General features: G+C 43.2%; 1 protein-coding gene across 13 annotated transcripts in view; it reads right to left on the reverse strand.

Annotated features, from left to right (window-relative positions):
* The window catches only part of dock1 (dedicator of cytokinesis 1), a 163,002-nt gene that overhangs the window by 34,156 nt on the left and 103,807 nt on the right, over positions 1-25,039 (reverse strand). For all 13 annotated transcript variants that reach the window (XM_079213915.1, XM_079213909.1, XM_079213906.1 and 10 more), the window contains 4 exons: positions 20,180-20,281; positions 18,072-18,166; positions 6,528-6,606; positions 5,513-5,613 (listed from right to left, as the gene is read on the reverse strand). In XM_079213915.1, the coding sequence (XP_079070041.1) occupies positions 5,513-5,613; positions 6,528-6,606; positions 18,072-18,166; positions 20,180-20,281 (377 nt within the window). The remainder of the gene's footprint in view (positions 1-5,512; positions 5,614-6,527; positions 6,607-18,071; positions 18,167-20,179; positions 20,282-25,039) is intronic.

Below are 25,039 nucleotides of genomic sequence, written 5' to 3' on the forward strand. Positions count from 1 at the left end.
AAATGACTTAGAGAACGGCTTCCTGTTTGTGTACGTGACGTGAATGCAATACCAATAGTGGAGTGTTTAACATAACATGATATATGGATGTCTGCGTCATGATTCATCTGTGCTGCAGCTGCTAGGAACCAAAGTCAATGTCAATGTTGTTGCTAATAATATGAAGATATCAGTTGAAGTAAGAGGCGAAATTAAAGGAAGAGCCCAGAGATCAACACAAAGTGAATTAAAACCAGGCTGCTAGTGGACATCTGAAAGACAGTGCGCTTGTGTGCCTCTGCCAACTGCTCATGTTGTAGTAACATCCATGTCCGCCCAAAATGTCCTCACCCCATCATTTTACCATTTGTTAAATCGTCACAATTAGCATATTCATTCTTGGGTTATGGCCCAAACGTGTTCGGTGAGTTCACAGTGACATTTGACCACCAAATTATTATCGTATTCTTTAAATTTGCTCAAGGCGTTGCTTCCCTAGATACGGCGTTAACGAGAACGGACAAACAACCCGAAAACATAATGCCTCCGGCCAAAATAAATACATTGTATAGCCCCTTAGAGGAAGACAGAGGACAGAGGACAGAGGACAGAAGGCAGAAGGCAGAGGGCAGAGGGCAGAGGAAAGAAGACAGAGGACAAGGGAAAGAAGACAGAAGACAGAGGAAAGAAGACAGAGGACAAGGGAAAGAAGACAGAAGACAGAGGACAGAAGACAGGACAGAGGGCAGAGGAAAGAAGACAGAGGAAAGAAGATAGAGGACAGAGGACAGAAGACAGAGGAAAGAAGACAGAGGACAGAGGGCAGAGGAAAGAAGACAGAGGAAAGAAGATAGAGGACAGAGGGCAGAGGACAGAGGAAAGAAGACAGAGGACAGAGGACAGAGGAAAGAAGACAGAGGACAGAGGGCAGAGGAAAGAAGACAGAGGACAGAGGACAGAGGAAAGAAGACAGAGGACAGAGGACAGAGGGCAGAGGAAAGAAGACAGAGGGCAGAGGACAGAGGAAAGAAGACAGAGGACAGAGGGCAGAGGAAAGAAGACAGAGGACAGAGGACAGAGGAAAGAAGACAGAGGACAGAGGGCAGAGGAAAGAAGACAGAGGAAAGAAGACAGAAGACAGAGGAAAGAAGACAGAGGACAGAGGAAAGAAGACAGAGGAAAGAAGACAGAAGACAGAGGAAAGAAGACAGAGGACAGAGGAAAGAAGACAGAGGAAAGAAGACAGAGGAAAGAAAACGGAGGACCGAGGACAGAAGAAAGAAGACAGAGGAAAGAGGAAAGAAGACAGAAGACAGAGGACAGAGGAAAGAAAACAGAGGACCGCTCACAGAAGACAGAGGAAAGAAGACAGAGGAAATAAGACAGAATACAGAGGACAGAGGAAAGAGGACAGAGGAAAGAGGACAAGGGAAAGAAGACAGATGAATGAGGACAGAAGACATGACAGAGGGCAGAGGAAAGAAGACAGAGGAAAGAAGATAAAGGACAGAGGAAAGAAGACCGAGGACAGAGGAAAGAAGACAGAGGACAGAGGAAATGGGTCAAACTGTTTGATCAGACAGTCTTTGTTTGAATAGTTATTTTAGGTCGACCCAAGGTGTCAAGAGCTTTTATAAAAGCAAAGATTTGCAAAGGAAGCTGGAAGGATCGCTACCCTCCTGACTTCTTGTCTAGCTGTTGCAAAGGAGATCAGCTCTGCCATGTCTAGGTCATGAACCGATCTCCATGGCAGCTCGGAGCCCGTCTCCGTGCCGGCCGCACACAGGCCCGGGGTCACAGAGAGGACGAATAGTGAAGTGGAAAGGACAGACGGACAGTGAATGATGGGGAGACGAACAGGAGTGGAAACAACGGGCAGTGAGGCCGAAAGTGAGACCAGTTGTGTGAAAACGATCACATGCGTGAAGCTAAAGAAATGGATTTAGTCCTCTGAAAAACAGATTGGACAATGGATAAGAAAAGTGAGAAAGATGAAGCCTGAAATTGTTTTAAGATGAGGAGTAGAGAGGACACAATGGAGATAACCGTCCTGAGAGAGCTACTTCTGACTGGTTATACTGGGGTTCCACTGGGTTGGTGCGGCGCGCTTTAGCCGCACCATCGCATGCTGAGAAGTAATCAGATGTATTTCCACTGCTGGCTCACCGTGGGGAATAACGGCACTGAACCGCAATATTGTGATTCTGTTTTGAAGCAGTGCACGACCATCACAGTGTCTGTCCTCAACCAAGCCATGTGGCTGCGGGGATGATCAGACAGCTGAAATACAAGCTAGGCTCAAAGTCGATGGATACGTCTCTCCGTGCCGCGTTTCCCACTGTTCTGTAATAGGTTTAAAACGCTGAGAATAAAATGTCAAACAGAGCCTGGCAGACAATTACAGATCCCCTTAATGCTGGGAAATGTGGAACAAGTGATGTTTTTAGTTGGTTTAGACTATCTCAAAAGTCAGCCAACTGGTTCGAGACAAGATTTGATTTTTTTTATGTTATTCTATCTAGAGAATTTAGCATTTTGCAAAGTTTGCAACCCACTGTTGAAAACCGGGGCACTAAAACTAAGCACCGCCCATCGTCAAACGTTCTCATTTTACAGAACACTGAAATATGTCCCTGAAAACCTCTGAAACGGGGCGATGCAGTAACAGAGTCTTGATTCATGTCTGATCAGCGCTGCATGAATTGACAGTTTTATAGGAGTTTACAAGCTTTATGAACTGTGATTGACAGCTGTGTCAGAGACGGTGGAATCCTACAAATCCCATTAGGGGCACTGGGAGGAGGCACCTGACTTCATCACAGGTTATCTGTCTCGTGTGCTACCGTCACCATTTACTGACCTTTTGAGAAAATATGACAAAAAGGTAATTTTGTCATATTAAGGTGTGCATCAATACAAGAGTATGGTTAAATCAAACTTAAGTGAAACTCTCTCTGATGTAATTCTGGAAACCCAATTGATTGTTTTTGCCAATACTGTACAAAGACACACTAATGTATTCTGACAGAGAGGAGAAGAGCATTGAAATAATCTTTAAGGAAGACGCTGCATCACCTCTTTTGTAGTCTGGCTGAGTCAAAACACTTTACAGCATTTATCTGTCAGAGTGTTGCCCAGGGATTGATCTTCACGCAGAGTATTTGCAAGATGATGAAGTATAAAAAAGATGCCCACCTCTCGAAATTACTGTACAGCTGAATTATGCATCACATCTTAGACAGTTTTTGCCTCTCATCCACACCTTGCAAGTCGAGAGTGTCTTCTCATTTATTTCTGCGCACACCTGTGTATATGATTGATCACGCGCATGTGAGCCAGTGGAAGCGCGCAGCTGCGTGTCTCTACATAGACGCTCAGGAGGCATCGTGTCCTCATCTGAGCCGAGGCAGGCGCAGTGTCAGTCGCACCCCTGTAGGCAGTGAGACGGGCAGGTATGACTGTCGTCTGTCAGGGCCTACAACGCGTACCCTGTCAGCTACGGGGAAGGAAAGCTCTCAGAGAGATCGACTAGGAAAAACAGTGGAGGTGAGGAGCGCCAGCGAGTGGATCTAGCGTGATGCCACTGGGTCAGGGGGCGAGAGCAAGATTATGAGGAAGAAAGAGGACATTTTCATGGAGTGCATGACGTGATGGAAACACAAGAGATGGAGGACAGAGATCTAGACAGACGTGGCAGGTAGAGCAAGCGAGAACAAAAGTGATTGACAAGCAGTGGCCTGTGAGAACAGACGAGATGATTGGGATCAAAGCCGGAAGCGAAGCTAGTGTGCTATATTCACAGAACCTGACACTGTGACACTCCCTGTACTCATCACTCATTTGCACACATCATGACAATGACATTGCTGCATGCTCATTTATCCAGCTCTTTATGTGTGTGTGTGTGTGTGTGTGTGTGTGGCTGCATATCCACAATCACTGGCTAGAGCCCCTTTATGTACACAAACTAATAAAGAAAAATGACCAGTCTATCAAAACGTGTATTACATTTTTGCAATTGATTTTGTCCACTTTTTTTGGAAACATTGTATTCATCAGAGTTGCTGCTGAGGTGTCGAAACTAGGCGTGAAAGAAAAAAAAAAAACAGAAATATTGTGTCACAATGTCACTGGTGTACGTGACCTCTCAAAGTAGTGCTATGATGTTGGATGCTACAGGGGCTGTGACCAACGCAGATGCCATTTTTATGATTGCATAACACATCTTGTATGCATATAGTTGTGTGTTCTTTATACTATGACAGTTTTCCAAAAATTAGACTCCTAACCGCTGTATCACGATACACAGCCCTACAGGAAACACAGCAACATGGCTCCACACAGATGCATGTATCCATCTAGTCAGGCCATGCAGTACATGTCTGTAGACACACGTTAGCATGTCAGTATCCCGATCCAAATGTGAGAAGGAAACGAGGCTCCAGTAATGGACCAGAACATCACAAACGGCACTGAGAGACATGTGTGACGCAGGAGAAAAGCCGATTCTTTTAGAGCTAAAGAGCCACGCTCCACACAACTCTGATTCCACCCCTCTGTTCTCCCACAGCAAGGCACAATAATTGGCATTGCAGGCAGGACTGACAGTTCATGCACCAGCACACAGGAAGACGGGATGCAGCGACGGAGAGGTAAAAGAGAGAAGGTGAGTAGAAGGTGGAGGGAGACAGACACAGAGAAGGCGAGTGGAGTAGGTGGGTAGAGGTAGAAAGAGAGGGTGAAAGAAAAATTGCCAAACCCTGTATAATATCCTCTTGGGTTTCTCTGGGAGCTACCTGGTTGTATATGAATGTAGTCAAATAAACAGCAAATAGCAACATTATCCCCTTTCAGTGCTTCCGCCAGGAATGGCAGTGCTTGTGTATGCGAATCAAAGAGCTGTTTCTTTCCGGGGAAGGCTGACAAGGGGAGGAAGGTGGGGAACGTCTTGTTTGCTGCTCCGTGTGGGAGCTTATCAGGTCCGATAATAAAGCACTGACCAACTCGGAGCCTCACTGTCGGGCTCGGGCACAGTGTGATGAATGCTTTAGCGACGAAAGCTCCTCCAAATGAAGATGAGAGCCAATATGGTCCACGTGTGCCCAGAAAGCATTTCCACGTTTGGCTGCATTACCACACTCTATGAGAAATACTAATGCTGATGAATGGCTTTTTGTGGACACAGGCAGCGGGGAAACAAAACTGCTCACTGAACTTACTGAAAGCAGAGTTACAAAAAGCATGGAGGAGATGCTTTTACCTGTGTCCTACATTTCGAGGGATTCCCAACTTTGTCTGACACCTGGCACTTGAGTACAAGATGTGCTCTCGATAACCCCTGGAGTTACTGTGAGGCTGTCCTGCTTTGTTCAGAAGGGGCAAACAACTAGAGCAGCCTCCACCGGCGCCGTGGTGTGTTGGGCATCCCTGTGAGCCTCCGCGCGATGAGTTATATAAAGCCCGCTCACGCTGCGGAGGGAGCTGGGGCTGTGCGTCGGTGTGCGATGCGGAGGCCCTGTGGACTCGTACTCACTTTTGGAAGATCTTGGCTCTTTTGTCGCTCGAGAAGTTCTCCAGCTGCAGCGACTCCTGGGTGAGGAAGGCGACCGCCAGGTGAAAGTAGTTGTTCCACAGCTGCAAGTCAGAAAGCAGTTTCACAATAGTATCATTCAGTACAACACCACACAATGCGGACTGGAAAGCTTTTTAGTTTTACTAAATCAAAAGGTTTTGTGTGTACTTGTGTGTAGGAAAGCTGTCCCAGTGGTTGGAGAGGCTGGATATTTAGGCTACTGACCTCCATTAGTGTGCTAATGGAGGTCAATCGGACAATCACAGTAAAAAAAATGTGTGTCTTAATAGCCACTTTTTTTTTTACTGGAAAAAGTCCATTCATCCACATTAAATAAATGACTTCATGATGAGCTTCCAGAGCATATAGAGTGCAAGCTTTCACATCAGTCAAAATACATGAAAATACATGTTTAAGCGACAATAGTAAAATTGTCCGAATGTGAATCAATCCACCTTCTCCTGAGATGTAACTCTTTATTCATACATCATAAAGAGAGATCAAAGTACTATACATCCCACTAATAATCAATAAAGACACATGCTTTAAACAGCAGTGTGTAGTTGGTGACGACATTAACTTTCTTCCATGTGTCAGAAATGTAAAAAGCAAGCAGAAAAAGTTAATCTTTTCGAGTGGGAGCAGGTTCAAATATTCTGAAATGCACATCAAATTGCCAGCCATTACACAGTAATTGATGTTCCTGAGCCACAATTTTGTATGGCTACACCCTTCAGATTTTTTCTATCTTTCCTCTTTTCAGAAGACCCAACAATGCTGCATCTGGAACATTAAAAGCAGCCTCTGCAGTGAAGCAATGCCATGAAGATCTTTTCCAAATCTGCTGCTAATAATAATACTTAACATGACTAAAAGAGCATCGTTAGGGAGGGAGGGAGGGTGTGTGTGTGTGTGTGTGTGTGCAATAAGGTTGTTCCAGAACAAGAAAAATACTTTCAAAAGGTTCAGCTCTTACCTGTAGCTCAAAGTTGGTTTGATCCAGAAATTTCTTGTTCAACACTGCTGCATACTGATTAATGGCCCGCAGGAACACTCTGGAAAGATAAGAGGAAAGTGTTTGGATCCAGTCTTCATAATAAAAAAAACACATTTTTCTCCCACCTTAAAGTAAAGGTATTTACATTCTGTAGTTTCTAATTAATACTTCCCTACTCAAATAATGTACATTCAAAGTCATTGTGAAATAATTAAATGTGAATTTTATTCATTGAGTTTTTGATCCAGGGAGGGGGGCAGTATTCATGTATCATTTCTCAGCACTGTGGAACCCAATGCTCTTGACAAAATACATAGAGAAACGGAAATGTTTTTCAAAAACGACTTGGTTAAGGTTGGGGAAAGAGTACGATTGCACACTACACAACGCTAAACAAATGACACTACTTCCTGCATTGTGTTTCCACTGTATACTTCAGAATCTCCCTATATGAACTCATTCATTGGAAGACTGCATACTAGTTTGAGAGCTGTAGCCAGACTCAAAGAGAGAGCTTCAGCGCCGAGAGAACCGAGGTGAAACACAGGTTCAATCTCTCTGTTTGACAGACGGAGGTACAGAAGGGGCTGGAGGCACTCCCGAAAAAGATGCAATGAGTAGATCCTAATGAGAACACTGTCTGATGGGTTAATCCACTCTGATGTTGCAGAATTAAATGTTAATAACTTAAGTGGCATGAAGCTTTTAGAGGGGAATTATGATTGCTACTTACAGAGTCAGAGGCCCATCCGCTATTTAACTTCATTCCCTGGCGGCACCAGCCGTACAACAATGTGTGTACTTATCTCAAAAAATTACCCACGGAGAAAGAAAAAGGAAAAAAAAGCGCCTTATCCTGATTGTAGGAGAATAAAAAAGGTCAAGCCCGGTGTAATCAATCACCTGGCTTACTTTATTTAAGGAACACTCCGGGGTCTTGTGGTTTCTCAGTCGTCACTCCCATCCTGCTAATCAATAAACAAACTGCAACGGCAGATTGACCAAGGCAGCATACTAAGACACATCAGGATGTGCCATACACAATAAACAAAAAGGCAAGGTGAAACAAGGACATCTGGTATGCCTCTTAAGTGGAGTGCATCAGGGTTTCATGAGCGGGCAATAAAGCCGCATGAAGATGTCGTGCTCATGTAATGGACGCTGGCAGGTGAGCAGAGATCTGCCCCGCCTCCTCTGTCATGACTCGAGGTAAACCCTCACTCTATCTAGGCATCGCTGTGGGAATCAGCAAATCCTCACACATCATCTTGGAGTCTCTTACTTTTACGTTTCAGCATGGCAATAAGCCACCTGGGCTCTCTGGGAGGAGAGGGGGTTTCCCTCAGCGCCACATCTAACTGACCGTGGGCAGGAATAACCTGTTGGATCTGCGGTATTTTAAAGCTATGCAATATTCATGTCGCACGTTTAGCTCCATTGCTGACTAAATGCTACCCGGGCCGATGTGTGATACATATTAAGAGTCACCTTAATTATTAGCTGAAAAGGTTAACTGTCATCAAACACCTTTGTTACATTTCTCTCTGGCTCTCTGGCCTCAGAATGGGAGACCCCCTCCCTCCCGTCTCCTCGGCACTCAGACAGCCTATTACCACCATCCTGTTGCAACGAGCACAGGCTCCCCCTCCGCACACCTCACTCAATTTTCTGCTGCTGTGAACATGTCAATAAAGTTGATACGCCGAACACTGGACTAATGCTAATCTCCATCTGCTGCACCTGTGTGCTGAGAAATATTACCGCTCAATACGTGGGGCTCATTATTTTTGCGTTTTTGGAATGAAAACAAAATTTAAAAAAGGCGATGAATAGTTTGTTTGGAACAAATTGTACTTTTAGGTACTATTGGCTTCGGGATACTCAGAACCGCTGTTACATCGGCCCGCGTTAAAGACTGCATTGATACCAAGTGGAAATTCAGGTTCTTGTGAATTGTTTAATTTAGATTTTAGCTTTAATCTTTTATAAAAAGCTAGTTGGGTCTGGTTTTTGTTTTGGTATTGATTGGTATATTAATATTGGTAAGTTGTATTAATGATGTGTTTGTTTTAAAGCACATCATTTTAAGTTGACAGCAACTGACTTATCATTTTTGTTTAGATTTTAACTGCTTGTACAACCTTTGCTATGGGGACACAGATCAAAGTTGCTCTCCTCGCCTGTATATCTGGTGCAAATACAAGTATTGTGCATTGCATCCGTCAGATAAACTATAAAACAAAGTAAACAAATACAAAATATATAAAAATAAATGCAAAAATTAGATAAATTGTTGACACTGCCAGAGGCTACTTTGTAGGTTCAGTGGATTACTGATCTGCGGTATCTTTACGCTGAGGTGAGATGCTTTTCCATCAGCATGTGTTCTGTGTTGCAGTTCCCACAACAATGCAAACTACGTTACCTGGAAGCCTATTTGAAGCCAGCAGTCCGCCTGAGCTCCGACACAAAATGGGCTTTAACGAACAGACAGGACAGTTCCTCTGTGAGCACATCCTGCCATTAATTAAAGTGAAAAACTTAATGAGGCGGATGGAAATAGAATATACTCTCCCTCACAGTGGGCTCCAACGAAAAAGAGACTCCAAAAAGGCCATTTCAAACATGATTAAAGGCATCCAGAGATTATTTTCTGAATTTTGGAATATATCTTTACTGTGTGGGCTTAAACAGTATTACATTAAAAAAAGTGTGGCCCTTAAATAAACGCGATTGAACTAACAAAAGCTCTACTCTGTATTTGAGTTAGTCCACTCTCGGAGGAATTATTCATAAAAACTTGTAATTACTGTACAGTCTACAATTAATTGCCATATTGATTTCAGGGAATATTCTTTGCACACAGAGAGCGAGAGGAGTGTGAATCAGCACAGTTAACATTAACGGCATGTGAAACAGTCTGCGGTGCCACTGCTCTTTGCGGCTTGCATTATTAACAAAGCCAAATGCCAAGAGGAGAGAGCTTGGCTGCCTTGCAACATCTGTGCCGGCCGGTCGTTATGCTGCAGAGGACGGGAGAGGGAAAATAAGATGCAGAGGGGGAGACAATGACAAAACACTTCTTGATAACTCCATTACAACTACAAGCAAAACACTAATGACTGGGGAATTTGAGCTGCTACTGGAAATGTAATCAAAGACGTATCCGACGGACTGAGTGTTTGCTTTACGTCTTGAGCAAAGACATCAAGCGCAGCCGAGAGATGTGTGATTCCTAAAAACAGCCTGCCCTGTTACTTCAGTTTTTTCACCTCAAGTTCAGCAGGGAAATCAAAGCAGTTCTAATCATCTCTGGAAAATCACAGGCTTTCCCTGTTTCCCGCTAAAGGAGACAAAAACACAACTTGGAGATCCTTTAACTTTTTAATTAGGCAGCGCAAGAGCAGCTCCTCCACATTAGAGCCATTCCGGTACTGTATACATATGGCATCATTATGATGAATATGCCCCATCAAACTGTCAGTGTCAGAAAAATCCCCCCATTACCGCTGATTGATGGGTGTGCTGCACATTTACATTTGGGCACGGACAACAGAGGATTTGCTTTTCATAGCCTTGTTGCTTTTACATTTTACTTACTTACTGCCTGCAGCTGAAGCACACAGAATTCTGCCGGATGACGTGCACCGCAGACACCTAGCATATATGCTAATAAGGAAGTTATCAGCGGATCATACTTGCTAATTGAGTTCAGAGAGCATCCCCGATAATGATCACCATCTATTTGCATACTATTGCTGTAATAGCGGGCGTATCAGCCTGTGCTCAAAGATAAGCCAAGGTCAAAAACCTTCATTATCAGATCAATGTATTGAATTAGATTACCTTTATATCAGACACCTGGTCTAAAATCTAATTGATTTATCTGTCAACATACTCTATTTTCAACTCAATACTATTGCGAAAGTTTATTATCACAAACTGGGCTGCAAGAATTTATACTGAGCAGTGCAGCTCTAATGACTCAATGACACCACTGGGTGAGGCAGCACTGCTCTCAGTGTGACTTTACATTTTAAACCACTTTAACAAAAAAGGTCTCTTAAATCGAGCTGGGTTAAAAAAAAATTCAAATACTGATAATATATTCAAGATTTCCGTTAGTTGCCAGCTGTTGCCATGTTGAGAGCTATGTGGAAACAATCCATCAAATCATAGATTTTCATATAAAATTTAGCAAATTCCTATCACTTGGAAGTTACTGACAACCAGAATAACCTCAGAAGAATGTTGATGCATTTAAGTGGAGAAAACTGAACTGATGATAGATGCAAAGTAAAAGATAACGTCTGATATGTTTTTGTGGGTTGGTACACACAGAATGTGTACGTGGGACTGTATGAAAGATATGATTTCTGACCGACCCCCCCAGGCCGGTGAGGGCCCATCTGTCATGAGACCGCTAGGAAAAAAAGCCGCCGTCGCTTTGACTTGGCAGCACCAGGCTGGCTGCGTGATGCCAGTGTCAGAGCTGAAGAGCACTAGCATCCGCCAACACACACACACACACACACACACACACACAATGACAGCAAAAGGCTGCTTTTCATCTCGGCCAAAAGTTTCTGAAGAGGTGACCGGATTACTAATGAGAACAACACAGGCTGATTCAGACAGAACTCAAAATACTAGTGAGCAGGAAAACTCCCACTTTTTGGCCCGGAGTCACAGAGTCGCCAAAGTTCATATCGAGGAACGGATGAATCACAAAGCAATTAAAACAGATTCTAACAGTCTTTTTTCCACAATTTCCTTGAATACAAATTATGTGCTTGGAGAAAACGAGAAAGAAGGATAAAAGCGTTTGGACTTTTTTTTTTTTTGCACACAAAACATTTAGTCCACAGTCTCTGACTTTCTTTTGGCACAGCCATGCTCAGGCTACACTGTAGCTATTGCTATGAGAAGCAATGCACTGTAATGTGTTTGCATCCCACGCAATACATTTCTATGTAATCAATGTAAATGTGAGCCTGGACAACCGATGTAGTATAAAGAGCAATAAGGTCTGTGCATAGGGAGGTCGTGGTGGATGTGTGGGTCCCAAACGCACAAAAAACAACAAAATAACTTAATATGAACAGTTGAATGAGGATGCACAGCCATAACTCAAACATATCCAGTCATACATTGAAGCGTGTATCAAGGATGAGTTGAATTCCAATTGAAACGCATCAGAAACGCAGTTTCGACAAACTGTTGATCTAAAGACAGAAGTAATTGGGCTATCAAAGGGAAAAGGAGCATTCAGTGACTTTTACAGCAAACATGTCAGTTATGTTCAGAGAGGAAAGACAGATATGAGCTAACGCATATTCACTGGGTCTCAAATGAACCATCCGCCTCAATGTATTAAGTGATCCTTATTTCATGTAATTTCACTTGTCTGCCAGAAAGAAAAAAAAAAGGTAGAAGAGAGGTGGAAAGGGTACTTAACTTACATTTAGCTCTTTTATGGATCTACTTCTCTCGTCTGTAGTTATTGGCTACTTTGACGGATAGTTCCCCCACACAGTGAGCCTCCCTGCTGCGTCTTGATGACTTTGATAAAACCACGTTGAGAGAAATCACACTGGATGTTATCCCTCCTCAGGGGGGAACTATTCAAAGGCCAGCTGACATGATACGATCACAGCCACTCAAGTGCACTGCACTCCACGGGCGAAACAATATTACTTACTTATCGTCAAGCAGATACGCACACGGTGACAGACATGGACAGACGCTCCAGGTAGTCCACTGTGAGTAGTCTGTAAAGGTGGTGTGTTGGGCATATAAATCCGAGCTGGCATGCTGGTGAACAATAACCATATATACATACATACAGCAGCAGCTGGTGATGAAGTGCAGCATGCAGCAATATGTCCCAAACCATATTTCATGGCTCTCCCGCGGTTCCTCTGTCTTAATCTCATTATTGCAAAATTACCACTCAAACCACACACCCGAGAGAGAGAGTAGACAACTGTCACCGCATTAACAAAACAGCATAGTAGAGCCGTGTAAAGGTCAGGCAGTTCTTTGCAGCTCACACAGGCTTTTGATAAACACTGGCAGTGTGCATTAAATATACTCCTCTTTAATCTTTACTGGGGGTTCAGAAATAAACAGAAATATACACTCAGCTACAGTCTAACGTAACAGGCCAGCAGAGATTACCTTAATGAACTAGATGCACCTAATAAACTGACACCTGAGGGGCAAATTAACGAATGGATAGAGAGAGATTCATTGATCTGGGTCGGACACAATGTGCTGTAGTTACCTCCAACTCTCTGATGCCAATAATCTTACTGTAACTGCGTGTGGCTATTAGCGCCGATCTTTGTGAATTTAGGCTATTTTTGCCCGCCCAGCAAATTTAAGTATTTTACCAATTTGAAATGTGCGCAATTACCACAGGAGCACCTTTAGGCTATTTGCCTGGAAGCCCTCCGTTGAGAATTACCCGTTTTCTTTTTGTCTTTTTCGTGCAGCGGCGGCAAATCCGCAGTTTATCGGACGCTACTGACTTAAGCATGTTTATTTTTACTTGATGTCTCGTTGAAGTTCGCTAATCGAGCTTGAAAGGATTTCAAGAATCTTGCAATTTTTTGGGACCCTCGGGACCAATGCAACTTGTGTGAAAGTGACTACAAGTAGAGTTGCGAGGCTCCCAACTAGCATTCCTTCTAAACAGCACAGTAAGTAGTATGTCAAACAACAGCAGTATAATACAGATACCCACAAAGCCCACAGGCGCTATTTAAAAAAAAAAAATCTCAGTGGGTGGTGGCTTGGACAGGGGCAAACAGGATCACAACATCATTGGCAGTCTTTTCACTCTCCGCGAGTCCTCCTGCCTTCCAGAGCTGCCCTCCAGGTCCTGGATTAGTGATGGAGAGAACACCAAACGGCAGCCAGCCAGCCTCAGAAAGCCTCTCCTAATGAGTCTGTGAGGGACCGATGGCATGGGTTATCGAGTTAAAGAGCTGCTTCTTCAGCTCGTCTGGGCTTTCATCTTTTCATCTGACACGCTGGGCTCTCGGAGAACTCCCTATTCATCTCTCAATCTACCATTCTTACACATAATTAACATCTCCGGAAGAAACTTGGCGTCATTTGGGGAAATGAACGGATTTCGAGAAGGTCATCTGATAACTCAAGTCTAATAAATGAAGTTTAGAGTCTTAATAATCTTGCAAGCACGAAAACACACGTGTTATGTGTTCTTCTGCATGCCGATCAAAGCCGAAAGTAAAACAATGACCTATCTGCAAATATTGTCTGAATAACAGTGAATTAAAACCTTTTTTAAAGTTGATTTTAAAGTTTAAAACCAATCTATTTTTTGCAATGATTATAAAACAATATTTTACTTGATCTGTTAACTGCCCTTTTGTTATTTGTTGAATATTTTAATTTGTTAAAGAGTTAAGCTTTAGAACGGGAGGATTAAATACTCAAATATCCCTAATTCAAATACATAATTTTTACTCAATCTGTTAATGAAGTCTTCTGTTTGCTGCAACAGCAACAGCTGTTCAAAATCCTTCGCCTTACGACTGGAAGGAAGAACAGCATTGGCAGTGAACTCCGTTCAGATGGATGATGATGATGATGATGATGACAGCACATAGTATGCAGTGATTCAGCACATTTTGGGATATAAGGTTGAGGAGCACAGAGTTCTTGAAAAGTGTACTATGCAGATCTGTAAGGAAACACATTTCATTTAGCTGACTGTACAAAGCCGCCAGCTGCTGTTGTCTGGTTGAAACTATGACGCAAGGTTTTTCATCCCTGGGAGAAAACCGACAGTAATATAGCACTGAAGCAAATTCCAACTTCAGTGAGCGCTCTTTAACAAAAATCAAGGTTTACCTTCAGGACACATGTACCAGGAATAAATTCCCATTCAGTGTCATATCTTCCCTGAAGCTTTTGCAATATTGCCACGTCTAAAGAGGAGCATTAAATATTGTATACAAGGAGCACTCATGTTGAATCCTGTTGTTTCATTTTACTGCAAATCAGCAACAAAAGATGGCTAACACGCTTTAAAATGCGAGCACAATCTAGGTCTCCTGGATAAAGCCAGACAAGCAAAGAGCGGGACCTCGAGGTTCGGATCGTCAGAGGCTGAAACGCTTCAGATGTCAATTTTGTGTTAAGACCCGAGTAAGCTCGGTGAGAATACTTGTGACTTCGGAGGACAAAGTGTGAGTCCATCGCTACTGCCAGTTAGCTGTCACTATTAAGCCGTGGTCAGTTGACATGGGGGGGAACATGGCAGCCGATGGCGCACCAGCCTGACGCGCCTGTCCCCGGGGCAATTAGCGCCCATAAATCAGTTTAAAACCTTGAGGAAGTGTGAGGCAATGGGTGGAGAAGAAGGAGTGGGAGGAAAGGACTTCTTCTGCTGCTGCTGATGCCCATCTCATTAGCGTTGCGGTCATAATGTGTGGACATGAAAGAACGGTCTGCTGGTGCCGTGGGTGGCTATCTGTGTGCTGAATGTGGCAAGTGTGGGATTGCCACGGAAACACGAGGGAGGAAAAGTTTCAAAAAGTTTGGAAATGTGTCAACTGAGTGATGATGACGCGAAGAAGAAGTAGTGCATTTCTTTAATTAAGGCAAAACAAGCATTTACTTTAAAAGTCTACTAAGCAAGATGTTTAGTAGAAGATGAACAATACAGAAACATATCACCCAACTTTTCAGCTACCTGCAGCTATTTAACATCTTTTGGCTAATTGTTCTCCTCCATGGTTCAGTCTCACTGCTCTCATTAATCCCTTAAAGCAGGCAGCTGTTGTTACCAAACAAGCTCTGATAAACCCGCTGCACACTACCTGTCCAGCACTAATGGGACGGACGGAGTTAACAACAAGCTGGTGACTACAGTCCAACATCTAAAAGAGCCAGACATTGTTCTCAGGAGTTGGTGGGGACCAAAACGGGGCCAAAAGGAGAGTAAAGAAGAAAAGAAACATGCACTTTATTAATCCCCTTGGGGAAATTCTTCTCTGCATTTGACCCTTCCCTGGATGGGGAGCAGTGGGCAGCCCTGTGAGGCGCCCGGGGAGCAGTTTGGGGTTGGGTGTCTTGCTCAGGGACACTTCGACATGTGAGCTGTGTGGGGGACTGGGGATCGAGCCGGGGATCGAGCCGGCTACCTTGTGGTTGTGGTTGCGGGACGACCACTCATCCCCCTGAGCTACAGCTCTAAAAACTAAAATAAACACAGATTACACACACTAAATGAACTTCAGAATGAAGTGGTGGTAACGCTACCGCCTCTGAGACGTGACACTTTCAAGTTTGATTGCTGTGAATTCAAATCAGTCTCCAATGCCCTGGCAATCACAGAGTACACAGCAACAGAGCATGACACACACACACACACACACACACACACACACACACACACACACACACACAGTCAATACAAAAACACTTGTACCTTTCTCGTGGGACATATGAATGTGTCACCTTGGGTTTCCAGGAAACAAGCCATCAAACCCACTCTGACGGATGGCAAAAAATGGAAGTTTTGCTAATTGGCCACAAAGCCGACACCTGCAGTATTCAAACAGGCTCGAGTGTAAAGACTGCAAGATGAGTCATACTTTGACAGGCTTATTTTTCATTGAGTTTAAAAATGATCTAACTCCAGCAAGTGGCTAAATGCACTCACTAGAATGCAAAATGTATCTAACGGCTGTCAAAAACAAGACGCGAAGAGAAACAAGGGTAGATTCAGGCATTGGAAATGAAACATTGGCCTCCAGAGTCAAAAATAAAACTTTTTTTTGCAACAGTACATTTGGCATCAAATCCCTAAAGAAGCTTCAGAAAGTACAGGATCACATTGTTGACGAGCTTTTTAGTCTGGTCATGCGTTGTTGATGCGTGTGGGTGTGTGTGTGTGTGTTTGTGTGTGGCGTTAGAGGGTCAGGACTGCATGTTTTTACACCCCTAAACTAACACACAATCTACAGCAGAACAGATTTGCATCAGCACCACGCTACGCCGATGTCTTCTGCATTGTGACCCAGGTGGCTGATGGTGTTTTTAGGAGGGGGCGCGGTGTGAATTCCAAAAGAACGCTGGCTTGTAGCAATCAAATGGGCTGATGGAAGCAATAGAACCAAAATTGAGAAGCAATGCAATCTCTAGTCAAATGTGCTAGCTGGTGATGATGTTGAAATGGTTTTGGAAGGAGTGGGCAGGGAGTCACGGTGGGGCGGCCTATGTGAGCTCTGCACCTGCAGCAAATGGCCACTTTGATAGCTGAGCTCCAACAGATGCTGCTCCAGGTACTCTGTTTTATTGTGTAATGCCTTGTTATTTTCACCTTGTTTTTTTGTCTGCTGCACGTTCCATTGATGGATAACTCCACTGATTTTACATATCAAAGTCTATCTTGGGTAGAGCACTACTGCATTCGTGAATACAGCTGTATAAAGTCTTTTGCGGCTCCAGAGGGAGCTGCATGAAATCTGTTAAATTGCCTCAATTGTTACATGAGTCAGTGTCGTCTGGGTATGAAGATTAAAAGTGAAATGAAAAAAATCTGGAGGTGTGTTGTTAGACATGAGGGGGTTTACCACACCTCTGCAGCCAGCTCCTCATCTCTGCTTGAGAATAGCGGCTGCAGGCTACATTAGCCGTTAACAACACAACACACTTGTCTGTTGGCAGTTGAGTTGCACTGTGGGTAATGTAGGCACCAGGGATTGACCAGGAGGACAAATATATGAAATAAAATGGATGGCATCTCGGTTTCTGCTGCATGGATTTTGATCCTTTTCAACAGTCAGTTGTGAGTCTGACAATGTTATAAGAATGTAATGCTTAATTGGTGCACTCTTATATAGATATGTACATTTCCCAGTGACCATGGATCTTTGACCACAGTTCACTGTGACAAATCTAGCAGTTTCAGAAATGCACAGAGGGGAAAGAAGAAATAAGACTTTGATCGTTACCGAAAAACTGACTTAACGTTTTCATCTGACAGCTTTTCTTGTGCTATTGCATAACAGCTCATTCTGGGTCAAGTGTTCTGTAAAGATACAAATGGAAGTAGGAACAACTCTCAAAAGCGCCTTTAAATACTTTTCTAGCTTCATCTGACAAGTCACTAAACTCTGAAAACGGCAAAGCACATTTTCAACTCTTTATATTTTCAACAAAAATGGAATCAGGCAGTGTTCACATTAATAAAACAGAAGGCTGTGGCAGCACAACAAGCAACAAAGTAAAGAGATGCTGAGACTAAGTTTGGAAATTAGAAGGCAGCATACACCCGAGCATCTATTATTCATGCGTTTGTTTGCGGCTGCGCTGAATGCTCGTCTGATTGCTACGCTGCTGAGGCCTTGTGCCGATATTTGCATGGAGAGAAACAAATTAGAAAATGTACTTACCCACCTCCGACTATTGTTACATAGCAATAACAGTGTAACGCAGCATGTTTTATGTCTGTTTGCATGTGTCCAGTAGCGTCGCACTTACTTGTTTTGCATCATGTTCATTATGACCCAGTCTGAGGGGTAGACGTTTTTCCCGATGAGATCTTTAAACATGATAAATGTTTCCATTAGGAAATCCTGCAAGAGAGAGAACGTTTTCAAAATCAAAACTGTTATTCTTTCCACCGCCGAGATAAGGGCAATCTGAAATGAACTGTTAGTAGTTTGTGGCTTTCAGGCAGAAACAGCTTTTAGATTAGTTTTTAAGGTCAAGGTGACACCCATATTTACTTTTCACAGGTGGCACCAATAATCCAGCGTGTTCTTAATCCCTAAATGTTGTAGTACAACGAGATTGCAGCTGTTTTACTTCTCGTGGGAAAACTGCTCTTGGGATATTAAATTAACAAACAGGATACATAATTATCAGCTATTAACACACAACATGACAACTTGATAAGTAGGTTCATCTATACTACTAATAGATGTTCAGCTCTTCCTTCTCTACAGCAGCATGACTTCAAACCCTGCCTCATAAAAAGGCCCAATGAGTAGGATTTTTCTAAAAGAAAAACTTGTATAATCTCATACAAACATAATCCCTCTCAATCATCACCTGACTAGGGCTTGGTATCCTTTCAAAAAGGATGATGCTAATACCAATACCCGGTTAGAAGTACTACTTGGAACTGGGTTATTTCGCTCTGTACCTTCAAAATATTGAGTACTGATACCCTGAGGACCCATTAGAAGTGTGTGGCGGTTCCTGTATGTTCAGAGGCCCTCTGCCCTCTTTCAAAATGTAACGACCAAGGTGCCAAATTGTAAACACACATCCAAAAGAAACCTATATAAAAAAAATTTAAAAAATAAATAAATAAACGCAAACATAATTTGGCAAAATGCCAAGCAGACAAAGCTCCTTCCAAAACGAGAGCGAATCTGGGGTTAACTTTCACCGTAACCCTCGTTGAGCCGGGGAGGAGGAGCCAATTTTGAATGTTATGTTTACAAACCGCAACTGTCAAATTCTACTTATTGTGCCTTTGACCAGTCGTCAACTTTTTTTCTAATTTGAATATTTGTTATTTACTGACACACCTGCAATGGCTTTCTTTTAATAAGAGTTGCAGCCAATAACCAAAAGCATAAATATGCATGAAAATAACTATTTCTGGCAGTAGATGTTTCACTCCTGGATGAATCCCTGTGCTGGGCGTGTTTAGAGAACAACTGCAAAACAACAAAGTCCTTTGGGCTGCACCCAGTTCTGAAATGTGGATATGGCCCACGCCAGCTTCATGAACAATAAATCTGTGGGAAGATCCAGCTTTATTACAATCATTGTTTATCCTGCGTTGGGACTAGACAGGCAGCCTCAAACAAGCTCGGTATACAATCATGAAGGTCAGAGAGTTCCATTCATGCCGATTTAGTTTTTCAGCCACCTGGAAAATACCATTAATGCCTCCAATAAAAAACGCACAGCTTTATAAATACTGCTTTTGGGACAGAACAGGATGTCAGCAAACACAAGCTCAAGTGATAATCTAAGTTAATACATTCTCACAAAGACTTTATTATATTAATACCAAATAAAAGCAGCAATCGCTGCAAATGAAACCAGAATCTCTTTCTACTTGGATCGTAAAGCTTTACCTGTAATATAAATGAGTTTCAAGGATTTTCCTATGAAGCTCAAAAGTCCTTTGTTGAGATGAATAACCAACAGTGGGATTCCCCGCCTTGTCAGAGTAAAGTAACATGCCGCCAATCTGGCGGTACATCCTCGAGAAATACAGCTCTGAGGGAGGAATTATTCAGAGCTGAAATCCATAGCGTCAGTGAGATTTATCCCTCCTCCACAACTTGTTGGTTGCAATGAGTGATCTGCTTCCCATAGGAGCTTCTATCATCAAGAGCATGCTGCGCATGTAGCAGCCTGAGGGCAGGGACTAACACAGATTCAATTGCACCGGTTATTGTGGAGGAAAAACATTTTCCTAGCAGATCTAATCTAACTTTTGATTTCTAGAAAATGCAGCCAAGTGATACTAAACTTTATGGGACCTGCAATTTAAGGCATTACTTGAAATATCGCCTGAAGTGTCTCATCTCGTCGACGCGGACGCACTGGGAAGGTGTACTCACCACCACGTCGCTCCGTATCTTGCCAAAGGTGCTGATCAGATGAGCGTAATGATAGTCCTCCATCTGCCTCAGTGTGGCGGTCATGCTGGCCACGAAGCTCCCCTGGAGAACAAAAAGAAAGCGCGTTCAAATCACAATCAAGTTCAAATTGAAGGAGGGGGACAGAATGATGACTCGGTGCAGCTGATTTTGATGGATACTGACTGGCTGAGTTGATTGGATCTGAATACAGAGGCAGGCCCGGCCTCCCAGGTTTGAACAGATAGCCGGCCTTACACAGTGGCTGATCTCATTAACCAGCTGACCTCCACTCCCCATCTCTTTGTCTCCACTGATTATAATGCCTGTGCGGTCCCTAAAGTGCCGTGTTTACTTTACAGTCCGCTAGCCTGGCTCTGGCTAGCCAGCTGTACATGCGCTGCTCAGAGCAGATAAGGGAAGACAAATGCGTGGAAGGCCGGACGGAGACCTGCCGCTGGCATCAGGTGTAATGCCTTGTTATGTGTCTGAACGAAAGCAGAGACATACTTGAGGGATGAAAAACAATGTGAGGGGAACCAGGGCCCTGCTTGACTGTATGTCTGACTGGATTGACTGTTTCAGGTTGACAGAGAATATCACAGGAATAGATGAATCAAGCACATGATTTATACAGAGAATCATGATAATAAGCTACCAAGAGACTCATGGTAGAACAAAAGAAAAGTAAAAGAAGAGATGATGTTGTAAATGCATATATTGGGGCTAACAAAAGACGTACCGCTAATTAAAAACAAATCTAAATACGTTACAGAATTTGCATGAATACTTTTTAAAGACGAAGAACATGCAGTATTATTATTGGAATACTCCCAGGCAGCTTTACCTCAACTAGCTGATCAAAGAAAATGCACCAAAGATAAGAGAAAGTAATTAAAACGCATGGCAGCACATCCAGATTAATAAGTCGAAGGTCTGATGAGCATTAAGAGCGTTACAGGTGACTGTCTATCTAAGAACTACTGAAGTAAGCATATCACAGGATTAAGACTGACTTTTTCCCACAAACACACAAACCGCTTTAACTGGAGCTAACAAAAGCAATGACCTATGAGCAACTGATATTTTTTTAAAGGATAGGAAATGTAAGGCCAAAAAGAACGTTTTACTCCTTATCAACTGATTTATTTCACTCTTTGACTGAAAGCCTCTTTCTTTACACAAAGACAGATGTACAAGTCAGCTTCAATGCACTCTATTAAGAAGTGGAAGGTTCGTATCGATCAGAGTGAATTTGAGCAAAAAGGATGTGTATTTTGAGTTATTACAATAATGCAGAGCGCCAATTCTTCCCGTAACTAAACACCTGAACAGACCCCAAGTTGGGACCTTAAGCTGGACGGGGACAACCTGGGCCAAGTGGAGGCTCATGCGGCGGATAGCGCTCAGCTGCTTCACGGTAGTTAAACCTCGCAAGGCGTTCGGTTTCTGCTGGACAACCAACCTCTCCTTGAGCTGTAATTAGGCCTGACCCACCGAAACACAGCAGAGCAGAAACAATGCTGAACACACACACACACACACACACACACCTCACCTGACCCCTCGCTCCAATTCAGATTCCCCCAGCCCCCCCTGATGTTCCTGTGTGTTTGCTTAGTTTTCAGTCGAGCACAATGTAATATCTTCAGACAAAAGGTCATTACAATTGTTTATATCTATGGCAATTACCACACAATATCATTATGCATAAGACACCAACACAATCACTCATGCAGACGTCTATTATTCATGTTTCCCCTCACTTTTTTCGTTGTTACGCTACGTGGGGCTGATGACTGCTTCACTTCCCTCTCAGTGATGCTTCAGAGGAACCAGTGTGACTCATGCTATATTAATATGGATATGTTTGTGCTAAAGCACAGAGGGCAGCACTCTTTCATCCGTGGAGGCATGCGAGCCTCGGTTTCTATAGCATTACGGCTTTAGACAGAGCCTGATTAGAAACAGTGTGTATTAGGTGTGTGAAAGGACGTTTCTGTCACACTTTGGTTACGTCTTAAGTGGAGAGCAAAGGATGAAACTTGATCACAAGCGTATGGATAACCTCTGGTTCTGACTGAAAGGTTGATTCGTGATGTTGGTCTTGTTGGGGAGATTAAATGTATAGTTCTCTGGCAAAGACTGCATTATTCAAAGACTTGTTTGAAGATGTTGAAGCCATCTTTCTCCATGCAAACTCTAATTTCTCAGATCCCCAAGTCTAACTGGCGTGAGGGGATGGGCACTGGCTGCTGCAATTCCCCCAACATTGGGCAGTCACTTTATTAATAAAAAGGAGCGAGGGCTTCAAAGCAGGCAGCAGTCTTTAGAAGTCACTGGTGCCTCGTGCAGCAACTCCCCTCACCACGCAGACTACATCAGCTGGAGGGTATCCCATGATGCTCGCTTCAGCTGTGAATGAAACCCCAAGAGGACGAGCCTTCAGAGAAAATGGGCTTTGCCACCAGGCTCCGGCGCTGCTTACATACCCCTCAAGACTGCCAACAACACAGGCTTACACACGCCAATGCCTCGATTGATTTCATCCCTGTAACGTATTACTCATGAATGAATCATTCATAGTTCAGGTCGACGAATGGAATGCCGCCAATGGCATCGGATCGGGATGAAGTCTGAAATGTGGAGTTGAGAGACAAACAGGCGCAAATCGGATTGTTTCCCAAGCAGCAGAAGCTAATTTCAAACCAATAAAAAGCGAAATCCTCGTCGGAATATAGCCTGAGGGTTTTGAGATTGCATTTCGGCCAATGCGTTCCGCCTCTTTTGCTCACTGCACAAACTGATTATCTGCATTCAACCAGGACCTGCATGAACTTGATTGGTCCCTACTACCCGGACCACAATCGGACACCAGTACGCTTTTGCATTTTCAAATTCGTATTTCCTGCCTTTTTTTTGTTGTTGATAAATGCCACCCACCCTGGGGTGCCACTTAAATAAAAATATGCTGGAAGGTTACTATGAAAGGTTTGCCCAATAACACCAAAAACTCCTACATCTCCCCCTTTAAAGCCCCAGGACTCCTTTGTCATTTTACCTCGCAGAACATGGGAGTTGCTGGTGTACCACTGCTTTAATGGGTTAGTCATGTTTGTGTTCTTGAATGACTTTTGGATCCGAACTAACATGGCGTCCAGAGCAGGACATCTGTAGGTAATACACAATGGCTATAGATAAGGATACATGTACGTACATATATAGCATATTCCAATGCCTTTTTAGAAATTAGGTACTTTGTAACTTTGACCAAAACTAGAATGTTCGGATTTTAATGGCCCCATCCTTTCATCTTCCATCTTCCCAACAAATAGCAGTGTGGTCAGCTGATTACATTACATTTTATTTAGCTGACGCTTTTATCCAAAGCGACTTACATGTTTGCTCTATACACCGTAGACACAGCAACGAGGAGCAATTTGGGGTTAAGGGTCTTGCTCAAGGACACATCGACCACCGATCCTCTGATTGAAAGACGGGCATGCTAACCACTGAGCCACAGTCGCCCTTGATGGCTGATGGAACATGAAATACAGGTGAGGGATCTAGCGGCCATATTCCCAGCTTGACTTGCTCTCAGAGTGGAAGATAGACAGAAAAACCCTCCCAGAAGAGGGATTTAGACGTTTCACTGTGCAGCGATTAAGATCTAAATGCGGAACAGGAACACATGCCACACCAGCTGTTAAGGGCTAATGTGAGAAATAGAGATGTGGGGGCATGACAGCAAGTGGGAAGGTTCAGGTATGCTGCTCTCAGGTCTGCAGCTCTAAGTTGATAAGTACAAAGTCGCTGTCATACAGTTGACTTCACAGGTCCATCACAGTGACCAGCGGCGTTTGGAGTGAACCAGAAGATCTCAAAGGCCAGCAAGTCCTTTCATGGCTCAGCTCTCCAATTTTATTGCCGCGATAATACCTGCGGCGTTACCATGACAATGCGTTTATCCAGTTTTTTTTTGTTTTTTTTCGAGCAGAGAGAAAAGGAAGGTAGGAAATCAAATAAAGCAGGCGAGGAAAAGAAGCAGTCTCTGCCTCACTAGTTACACGCAGGCCAATCAATTCTGATTTTGGTGTGGGGGCGGCGGTGTTATGCGATACGGGGAGGGAATGAGAAAATACTTCTTCAGCTGCCTGCCTAGCATTAACAAGTAATGACCAAAACAAAAGAACACAAGAACCAGAAAAGTTAAGAAATCTTGACGGAACTCCTTTTATTGCTTTAAATTTACAAACCTGCTCACAGTTTGATTTTTTTTTTTTTCTGGCTCAAAATGGTACATTTATTTGAATTAAAATCACATAAAAAAAAAAAGGAGTTCCTTATAATGTGATAACAATTCTGATATCTTGCACAGACAACATGGTAGTGTCCAGAGCATGGACACTCCTGAGATGACAGACAGATTGATTGCAGTTATAAAACACTACACGTGTCAGTGATAATGCAAAAATGATGATTAATAAGTGTCTGAAATTGCAATTCTCTGAAAATAAGAGTGTCCCATTTAGTGTGCGTCATGGAAGGATCCAAGGGAGCAATTTGAGCCAAAGCTCATGACCTCAGATACAAAGCAAGAAACCATCATTTTTAGATTGATCACTGAGCTTACACTGGAGATGATGAAGCACCTGAGGAAACGGACACAAAAATCTCAATATGTTTAAGGAAGTAAATCATTTAATGGCCACCACTTGAGCCGTCATCAATCTCAAGCATTTATCTAGCGTAACTATTGCTCAAGCTAAACAATAAACAGATACTTTACTTCTCATATCTATCACAGTAGTCCAGAAATTGCAGATTTCCGAAACCCTGCCT

This window comes from Taurulus bubalis (genome assembly GCF_910589615.1).
Source record: "Taurulus bubalis genome assembly, chromosome: 2".
Classification (NCBI taxonomy): Eukaryota; Metazoa; Chordata; class Actinopteri; order Perciformes; family Cottidae; genus Taurulus; species Taurulus bubalis.